The 10235-nt window shown below is 39.8% G+C and overlaps 1 protein-coding gene across 2 annotated transcripts; it reads right to left on the bottom strand.

Annotated features, from left to right (window-relative positions):
- Window positions 1-3015: 3015 nt before the first annotated feature.
- Window positions 3016-9727, bottom strand: LOC130164306 (cysteinyl leukotriene receptor 2-like). 2 transcript variants are annotated; one of them, XM_056368961.1, is made up of 5 exons: window positions 9628-9727; window positions 5723-5915; window positions 5057-5224; window positions 4745-4912; window positions 3016-4649 (listed from the first exon to the last, which is right to left on the bottom strand). In XM_056368961.1, the coding sequence occupies exons 1-5, from the start codon at window positions 9632-9634 to the stop codon at window positions 4127-4129; spliced, it is 1059 nt and encodes a 352-aa protein (XP_056224936.1). In that variant the 5' UTR covers window positions 9635-9727; the 3' UTR covers window positions 3016-4126. The 2 variants fall into 2 exon arrangements, with proteins under 2 accessions (XP_056224936.1, XP_056224937.1); XM_056368962.1 differs by lacking the exon at window positions 9628-9727 and adding an exon at window positions 6785-6901.
- Window positions 9728-10235: the final 508 nt, after the last annotated feature.

Below are 10235 nucleotides of genomic sequence, written 5' to 3'. Positions count from 1 at the left end.
GTGAGTTCAGGGTAATAACCTGTGGGGTCCTGATGCTTTTACTGAAGTATATAAACATAAATATATCATCAGAATACTTCAGCTAATATAAATACTTCATTACAAGTAAAAGTCCTGTAAAGCACAAGTGAGTGAATGCAGTAAAGACAATAAATTAAAATATAAACTGACTCATTTAGAGAAAGTAAATCACGATTCTTAATTAATACCTCATAAGTTTGAATTTATATCATATCATTTTGACAAAAAACACTTTAATTAAGCAAATTATATTTTTTAAACTTATCTCATAATTTTGACTTAAATCAAAACAAAATCACATTTCTTACTTGATGTCTCATAATTTTGATTTAATAAATCACATTTTTAATTAATATCTTATAGTTTTCAGTCAGTAAATCACATTTTTAACTTATGAGCCATTGTTTTATTGTCTCTTAGTAAATTAAAATAATGAATTGTTATTTATTGCTTTTGACTTTGTATCTCATAAATTATACTGAATGTGATTATTTTGAGTTGCCATGAGTATTTTTATCTTAAAAGTTCCTGAAAACGTTTTTCTATTCTTAAATTTATTTGATTGTTTGTTTGTTTGTTTGTTTATGCAGTTTTTTGTAAAACACTTTGAGCTGCATCTCATGTATGAAAGATGCTGCAGGTATTTTGATTATTTCTATTCCTATACCCACACTGTAAAAAGAAAATCTAAATTTTACGGAAAATAACTAAGTTTTCAAACAGTAATTATCTGTAATTAAAAATGTAGCTTGTTATTATAAAGGTTAATGTCCATACGAACAATTTAAAGTTCTTCTCTGTAATTTCAGGGTAAATCTTGTTATTTTACATTTATGTGACTTCTACATTCAAACTTTGTGATTCTGGATGAAATGTAACAAACTTTTTTTCATCACATCAAACATTCAAACTTCAAACAAACAAGCTTGAAGTACTGGAATGTATCCCAGCATGCACTGGGAGGAAACAGTCAACCTGTCAGACTGTTGCTCCGTCCTCAATGAGCTATGAAGGATTATTTTACATCTCTACTATAATTTATACTCGTCACTAAATAAGATTTATCCACCTCTTTATGATGCAACTTGTGACAGTGAAGTTCACCTGCACCTTCATTCACACCTGGATTCTAGTTTTAATTTGTCAGTTACAGTTGATTGTAAATTGTTGAAATTAATGCAGTTTTAATGTGAAATAAAGTTTTTATGAAGCTTTGCTTTGTTGATGGTTTTTATGGAGCGTGTCTGGTAATTTAACAGTAGCAGCAGCACAGTAAAGAAATCACAACACACTGAAGTTTTTCCTGAATCTGTAATTAATCAAAGTCTTTCTATGTTGCTTTAATCAACAACAAACATGATAGAAATGTTTAAATGTGTCCGTCCTTCAACAGTGACAACACAGGATCTAGAGACAGATACTAGAGTTTGTGCTTTTCTAATTTATCTTATGAACTTATCAATTTCAATAACAATGAAAACACTGATTCACCAAAGTGACTGTTAGATTCATCATGAGGCAGATGGTAAATATGAAGAAACAATCAGTACGATTTAATCACAGTGCAGGCACTGATCGAGTGGATCATCTTCTCAGGCAGAGATGATCTTTGGCGCCCCCCATTGGATCGGGAGACACCAGATGTTAAAGGAGAAGTCCCTCTGAAGGTCCAGATGATAAACCAGCTGTGGTCACAGTGCTGTTACTGATGTTGAACATCTGGGACGACAGAGCTTCACTGTGTGTGGAGAAAATGATCTTAAAGAGTAATCTAATTTTATTTCTATATTATTTTTTAATACAAAAGTCATTTTGAAAAAGCTGAACAAGCACTTGAACTCAGAGACAAGACAAACTTATGATTTCCACTTCCTGAAGACGTCATTATTAACATGTCCATCATGAATAAACAACAGTCCTTCGTCATCACTGCAGATTCCTTCAGTCTCCGTCAGCTGTCCGAACATCTAACGAGCCGCTGACGACAGGAGCTGCTCATTTCTAATTCAGCGTATGTTAATGAGGAACCTGTGGAGGACCAGTGACGTCACCTCATAATACACACTAAAAACAGGAATTGTAAAAAGAATTTATAAATGTACAATTAATCCATCAATAAATACTTTAGACTTAAGTATTTATTTATGGATTAAATTCTTTTTACAACTCCTGTTTTTAATGCCTGTTAAAATGTGTTGGTGAAGCTCGTTTATATCAGTGAGGCCAAATAACATGAACATCTCTGTATTTTATTTCAGCAGCACAAACTCCGTCCACTCAGCTGATCGCTGAAGTAAATAAGTTTTCATCACCTCACTGTCTGTGTTTAGTCAAACATCATGAGTGTGTGTGTGTGTGTGTGTGTGTGTGTGTGTGTGTGTTGTGTGTGTGTGTGTGTGTGTGTGTGTGTGTGTGTGTTTGTGTGTGTGTGTGTGCCTATACAACAAGAGGGGGTGGGGTCAGGAAACACCTGGAAGTCAGGAAACACACACACACACACACACAATGACAGAAGGAAAGCAGCGTTTTCTTTTTAAAAAAAGTCATAAAAACAAACCACAACACAAGTTTCTGTTCACGTCCTCGTGGTGATGATGATTGTTGCCGTCTCTGACCTTTGACCTCCTTCTGATCCACAGAGAAGCTGAGTGCTGATTGGTCCACACCGTGCACCCTCAGGAATGACTGGACTTCCTCCAGTGATGTAATAAAACACAGGAGTGGGGGGTTGGGGGGTAAACGCTCAGCTGTGAGGGGAGGGGGGGGTCAAAGGTCAGACTGACATGTTGAGCTCTTAAAGGAAATACCCACAATGCACCGCGCTGTGATAGACAGTGTGTGAGGGTTGGAAAAGGTGCTGCCCCCTCTGCTGGACACCACTGCACATTACAGCACTACAACCACTACAGCTGAAGGTGCAAAGACTCATGGGTAACCTTTTCTTTTAGCATTTATAACTAGTGTATAACATGTAATCAGAGGTTCATAACAAACTATTAATAAATATTTATTAAATTAATTATGAACAACTCCTGCTATAAACATAACAACGATATAAACAACTCTGTCCTGCTGGGGTGTAACTTAATATGATAATGTATATTATATTATTATAATATTATTATAATATAACATGTTTAGAATTATTATTCTATAAATAATACAATAATTCTGTCATAACACCACCACACTATCATATTATTCTACACTGTTTTATATGATATTTTATTACATTCTATAATATCAGATTAACATATTTTTTGTCATGAGATTTATTGTTATTATTATTTATTATAATATTTTTTATTACATTGACAGGATATGCATATATATATATATATATATATATGTAAATATTTTCATTACATTCTCCCTACGATTATATTTACATTACATTCTAATATCTACTACACACACACAAACATGTCTTAGACACACACCATATACATCATGTTTTTACATGTCCATTATGTGTACCCTTTATGTCATAAATAAAATATTATTAAAACTATAAAATAAAATTATTTTTAAAGCGGGGCTGCATGTATTTGTACAGTTGGTGAGGTCACTGGTTTCCTGCGTCATCATAAACCAACCATCAGAATTACGAGAAGTTGAGAAGAAGACAGTATTTAAAATAAAATGAGTAAAAACAAATAAAAAGATGCAGTGAGAGCGAACGGAGGACGCATCCTGTGGGATCTTCATACGAAGATATTTCCGCTCTACGTGACTGAAACTTACCAAACACACAAACATGTAAACAAAGATTCTTCACTGGAAAACATTAAAGTTTACACGTAATAAAAAATGTTTTTCCAACAGCAAATACTCACAAATCCCACGACAGAAAAATGAAAAAGTCTCAGTAATTCCTGAAAACTCCTGCTCACTGTGGTTTTTATCAAACAAACAACAGGAAGTGAACAGCAGTGCTTTAGTGGGGGACTATTTTCAGCCGCGGATTAATCCACGTTCTAAAGTGAGTTTCTGAGGCTAAAACTTGCAGTGTGTGTTTATGGTGATGGAGGCAAAAGATTCTGATGACCCTTTATGCTCCACGGCGGCGGAGCGTACGGTTGTAGGAGGAGCGAGCGGGTGAGCTTCAGGTGGTGTTCCTCCTCCTCATCATGGCCAGTCCGGACCTGAAGGAGCCCGGTCTGTTGGACAACAGAGAGGAATGAGCGTCCCTCATCTTGTCTCTGAACGTCCTGGTGGAGTAGTAGTACAGCAGCGGGTTGACCACACTGTTCGACGCCGCCAGACACAGCGTCACCACCACCGCCCGCTGCAGTGCCACCACCACGCCGCAGCTCCAGCGGCCGCAAACGGCGTGCAGGTGCAGCGATCGGATCAGGTGGTAAGGCAGGAAGCAGAGCAGGAAGGTCGCTGTCACCATGGCAACCAGGCGCACCGAGCGCCGCCTGTTGCAAAGTCGAATGTTGTTGGACGGGCCGCTGCTGCGGAGGCCAGAGGGGGCCGTCAGCCGCTGGACGATCCTGCTGTAGCAAATGATGATTGTGACGAAAGGGAGGAGGAAGCCCAGAGCCACGCCCACGTAGTTTAAGATCAGGATACGCCCCCAAGAGGAGGGGCTAGACGGCTCGAAGCAACGAGGAAACCCCGCCCTGAGAGAGAGACGGTAACAGACAACTCACACAAACAATAAAATGATGTCGAAATTTTTATTTCATGTCTGTTTCACTTGATTTTAGTGTCTCACCTGTTTGTCACGCCATTGGACAGGAAGGGAGCAGAGGACACGCCCACAAACAGCCAAACTCCCAGACAGACCAATAAGCTTCGAGTGGGCGTGGCCAGAGAGCGGTGACGGAGGGGCCGGGCCACGGCGAGCCAGCGGAGTATGCTCAGTAGAGTGAGGAAGAGGATGCTGAAGGAGGAAGAGCAGCAGAGTGTGTGTGTTCTTGTCTTACTGACATTGTGGGGACTAAAAGCGAGTCCCCGTAACGTAGGTCACTACATTCAAAGACTCAAGGTGAGGTGATGGAAACGGGACTGTCTGTCTGTGTTTTACCTGGTGTACAGGTTGACGTAGAAGCCGAAGACGCACAGCCGGCACAGCCAATCAGGAAAGTCCCACACTCCGCCCCTGAAGTAATAAGCCAATCGCAGCGGCAGGGTGAGCGAGAAGCTGCCGTCTGATATCGCCAGGTTCATCATGACCACGTAGGAGGGGGAGTTTCTGGGAGGGAAACATGAGGAGAGTCAGACCAGGGCTGAGATGACAGTAATGGAAGGTGTGTTGAGCTGCAGTTCCTCTCATGTCCACTAGATGCTGCTGTGATGAAACTGACTGTCAGAAGGGAGCGAGGAAACTCATTGTTTATCAGTATTTCATTAACTACTATGAGACACACATGCACAATGTGCCAGTTACGAGTCCTATTCCAGTCTTGATCATGTTATGGCGTAATGTTTGCATAGAACGTAAGTTATTCAGATCCCTGTGGGCTTGATTTGTTTGCAGTGTGGTAAGTAAAATAAGCAACAGCCAGCAGTTTAAAGGAGCTATTTGTTTTGCTATAGCTACGTAGCTAGTGTTAGCTGTTTACCTACCCAGTACATACAGCACAAGAAGTTATAATAATGGGTTAGTGTTAGTCTGGAAACGGGCTTGAAGGTTGAAAATGAATGGAAGTCGAGGACAGAGAAGTGTGTTTGTGTGTTTGCTTGTTCTGACCTGCGGTTGCTCTGCAGGAAGAAAACTGCCAGCGCTCCGACGTTGCAGAGAAAAGCCACAGGAAACACCAGCAGGTAGGTGAAGGTGTAGGCGCGGTACTTGAACGTATCATCGTCATGGAAACATGCCACCAGCATCTCCGTTGTTGCTGAGGTGTTGTTGCCCATGACGGTGGGAGTGGTTAGCAGGTCCTCTATGAAACACACACACACACACACATATGGAAGCCATTCGTCATTAAAAGTCTAATTAGACATTAGCAGTTACTGTGATGACACACAAATCTGTTTACTGTTTCTTTCCCTTTAACAAGTCGAAAGAGCGGAAAGAACCGGTTTAATCTTCAACAATGTGTTGCATTTTATAAGCTCATGTTTTCTTTAATGTAAAATCTCTATTTGTAACATAAGTGGTAAATACAGCTGTAAAATAAATGTTGTGCAGTAAAAAGCATAATGTCACCCTGAAATACAGTAAAGTGTAAATGCATTAAATTAAAAACTTAAAAAAAATATATTTATATTTATACTTCTAACTGACCCTGAACACACCACCGACCAAACCCACACGACAAGGAAACTGACGTGTGTGTGTGTGTGTGTGTGTGTGTGTGTGTGTGTGTGTGTGTGTGTGTGTGTGTGTGTGTGTGTGTGTGTGTGTGGTATGTAAACCAGACCAAACCAGTCGGCCTGTTCTAAACAACGCTGCGTTCGTTACATAAACACCAGCAGGTCACCTGCTGAGAAACAGCCCTTTTGTTCCTGGACTGCAAATTTGAATAAAGTGTCTTGACTGTTTAACTGTTTGCTTATCTAACGACATGTAAATTAAACTATGATGTGCTCTGTGTACTCGGACATAAAATCTTATGTAATAATCAGTTAAAGAGGAGGGAATATATTTATTGGAGGTGGGGAGAGTACACTGGAAGGTTTTCATGTTGAACTATATTAGGTTAACATCATATTTACTTTTTATTTTATGAATTTAATTTTTTCCTTTAGTTCCTGTTTTGTCTTTTTACTAATTTAATGCAAAAAGAAAAGGAGTCATTGTTTGTACCTTGCCCACCCTCCAGGACTCTTCAAGAACCAGGAAGTGAGCAGTGAAAATCACCACAGGTTCTTCACACCTTGAACACAACCTTCTCCGACCCCTCCCCTCCGGCAGGTGCTGCAGACACCTGTATAACGAAAGTACCAGCAGCAGTTCCTCTCCTCATGCCATCACTCTTCTCCCGAGTGTTAGGGCCCAATAATTGTATATTGTACAAATACTCATACGTCACAGTCTGGTTCCTGAATGTGATGCTCATTATGGTTGTTTGCATGAGGACGCACGTTATCTGTGTCGTGCTTTTATATCGTCCTAAATGTTCTTCAGTTACTTAGAGTTAATAAAGACAGGTCTGTTTTCAGCTTCGGCCCTTTTATGTCTCTTTCCTGTTGTTTTGTCACTTTTGTTCTGAATCTTACGTCAGTTTGTGCCTCTGTGGTTGTTTTGAGTGTTTTGGTCGTTGATTTCTTCATTGTTGTGGTTGTTTTATATTCGGTCAGTAGTTTGAATCTATTTGTGATCTGATTTTTCAGACTTTTCAGATAATCCAGTGAGTTTTTAAACGCTTTTTGCCTTAGATGTAAAAGAATCTTTGTGTTTGTGGTTGTTTGTATATTGTATGTTTGTAATATTCATATTATCTGTAATGCTTTAGAGTCACCGACATCTTCCACTTGTTTTCTTTGTGTAGCGGATGATTGTTATTCATTAATCTGTGGATCAGTGTTTGAAGAGGTTTAAATTGTTGTTTCAAAATGTTTATGGATGACAAAAGTCATCTGTGCGCCTGTGTGGAGTATTTTGCTCCAGATATTTGGCGATGAACTGGTCACTCTTACGGCTGGAGCCGGTTACACAAGTTCAAATTTAGCCTGGTTGTGACGCAACTGTTTAAAAGTGGATAAAGGTTGCGCCACACAAAATAACTCTTCCATAGAGATGAATTGTTATTAAAAACATACTGTTTTGTAGCTAGCTGAAGTACTGGACCGGAACATGTGACCCACATTTAGCAAAAGAGTAAATGAAGTATCACGGTTCTTGATCAAAATGCTAACAGTAGATAGCAAGATGCATCCGGCCCATACTTGGGCCACATGCTTGTGTTTCTTCTGAGCCGGTACACGCCCGGTTCCACGGCCCAAGCCCGGCCCATACACAGCATGACTGTCAGATGCTATGTCTCCGGGCCAGACTTGGGCCGTGTAACCAGGGTGTATACTGGGCCAGAAGTTTCATAAACTGAGAAGATTTAAATACAATTCACAAAAACAACACTATAAGTAAAACTGCAAAGCATGCTAATAACGTTAGCTAGACCAAACTAGAGACGCCACCTTGTGACGGGCTCACACCAACATGTTGTGAGTACTCAGTCGTCATTGGTTGGACAGCACCAATCTTTGATCTCAGGTACACACCTGTAAAGTTTCGTGAGCTCGTGATGCTATCATGGCAATAAAATCTGGTTAGCATAGCGTATGATGCTACAGTGACCTCTGTTTACATGATGCTGATTGCGTTTGATTGGATGGCACTAGGCTTGTCTCTTAAAATCACCAGTTTAAAACTAGCTAGTAGTAACTAAAAACTCAGGACTCCAAACCTTAATGATGGATTTAGGAATAAGTCTTTGCAGACTATAAGACACAGTGGCTAAGGTACAATAGCTTCCTCCATTATGGACTCTTATGTGTGATTTGAGCAGATTTATTTTGTAAGTGACTGAAATGTGTGAGTAAATGTCTGATCTATATCCATGTTTGAATATTAAATTCCTCTCGTGGTTGATATTCGTCATTTCTAAAGACAGTAAAAGACTCTGTCTGGTTTTTGGAGGATCTGTTGGTTCAATCAGCATCAACATCCAGCATCAGTTTATGTCTCTGAGCTGTTGGCTGCAGTTTATTCAAGCAGAGATGCAGGTTTCAGTATAAACACAACATGTCTACAGACACACAGCTGCACTTTCATCTTTTACTTTACTGTCAAATAAAGAAAATTCATTAGAAAACCAACAATCGAATGTTTATCAAACCTCCTACAAGTTCAGAGGAGAAGACGACTCCTGCGGATTCTGACTGTTGTTTGTTGTTTGTGTGAAACTCCCACATAAATTTATCCTGACTTATACAAACACGAAGGCACGACGGCTGTGACCCTTGACCTCTGTGCTGACTCGTGTCCATAATGTTGCTGATCTGGGAGGATAGTTTACTCTAATGTTTGACCTCGGTGATCCACTGTGAACGGAAAATCCAACGGCACAGAGGGACGCCACTTTGATCAGTAAAAAACAAGATGCAAAAAACTGAAAGATTAAAGGCAATAAATCCTCAGTTACTTCATAAAAACAGGTCGGTTTTCAGCTTCGGCCCTTTTCTGTCTCTTTGTGATTGTTTTATATTTTTCATCAGTTTAAGTCTTTCGTAGTTGTTTTATATTTGGGAATCAGTTCGTCTATTTATGGTCAGATTTTTCAGACTTTTCAGATTATCCAGTTGTTTTAAACACTTTATTTAGACGTAGATGTAAAATAATTCCCTCATTTGCTTCAGTTCCTCTGTTTCATACAGGACAGTTAATCCGTAAATTTATCTGGAGAAGTCACCAAATTTGGAGATACATGGTTGCTACTGGACAGCGGCGAAATAAATGAATAAATAACATCAGAAGCAGGTTTCCAACTAATCCTTGGTGCACGAAAAGTTTAACTTTAACACTGACTGGTTTTATTAGACACCAGATATCACCACATCTCTAAAACTGAGCTGGACTGAGCCGCACGTAAAGGCTTGAAGACTCTTCACCTCGTCTTGTTAGTCTGTATTTTAAAAGTCGTCACTCACCGTTCATCCTGTCACAGCTTCATGTCTCCAGCAGCCATGTGTCCGTCCCTCTGTTCGTTCCCCTCCGACTCTTTTATTTCTGTTCAGAGCTGTCGCTCTGTATTCAAATGCTCCTGGTGGGTGTGTCGGGCAGGAATTCCACGGAAGTAGGCGGACACACACACACACACACACACACACACACACACACACACACACACACTTCACCAGGCAGAAAGCCAACACACACTCAAGGGTTCTTCTCACTTGAAGAGCTCCAACATTGATCTGAGCAGACAACTTACTCACACACATTTTCCTAAACATCAAGTTTATTAAAAACCTTTCTTTGAGGTCCAGTTACTCAAAATACCATCAAGAAGCGATTCTTGTTAACATGATGATGTTACCCGTGACGTCCTGTCTGCACAAGCCAAACAGAAAAGAGGAGAAACCATTAAAGGAAAACACTGCAGCCACTGCTGAGTATTGATCCCTTTGCATTTAACTAAAATTAAAGCTCACACAAGACAAAATCTGAAAAGAGACTTCAGATTCTGCAGCGATGAACAGATCAGCTGATGGAAAGAATTGAGTCAATTATTAAAACAGTTGCTGATCAATAATTT

Source organism: Seriola aureovittata, chromosome 23, assembly GCF_021018895.1.
Source record: "Seriola aureovittata isolate HTS-2021-v1 ecotype China chromosome 23, ASM2101889v1, whole genome shotgun sequence".
In the NCBI taxonomy this organism is placed as follows: Eukaryota; Metazoa; Chordata; class Actinopteri; order Carangiformes; family Carangidae; genus Seriola; species Seriola aureovittata.
Note: the sequence above shows the minus strand (reverse complement) of the source record. Positions and strands in the feature narration are given on the sequence as shown.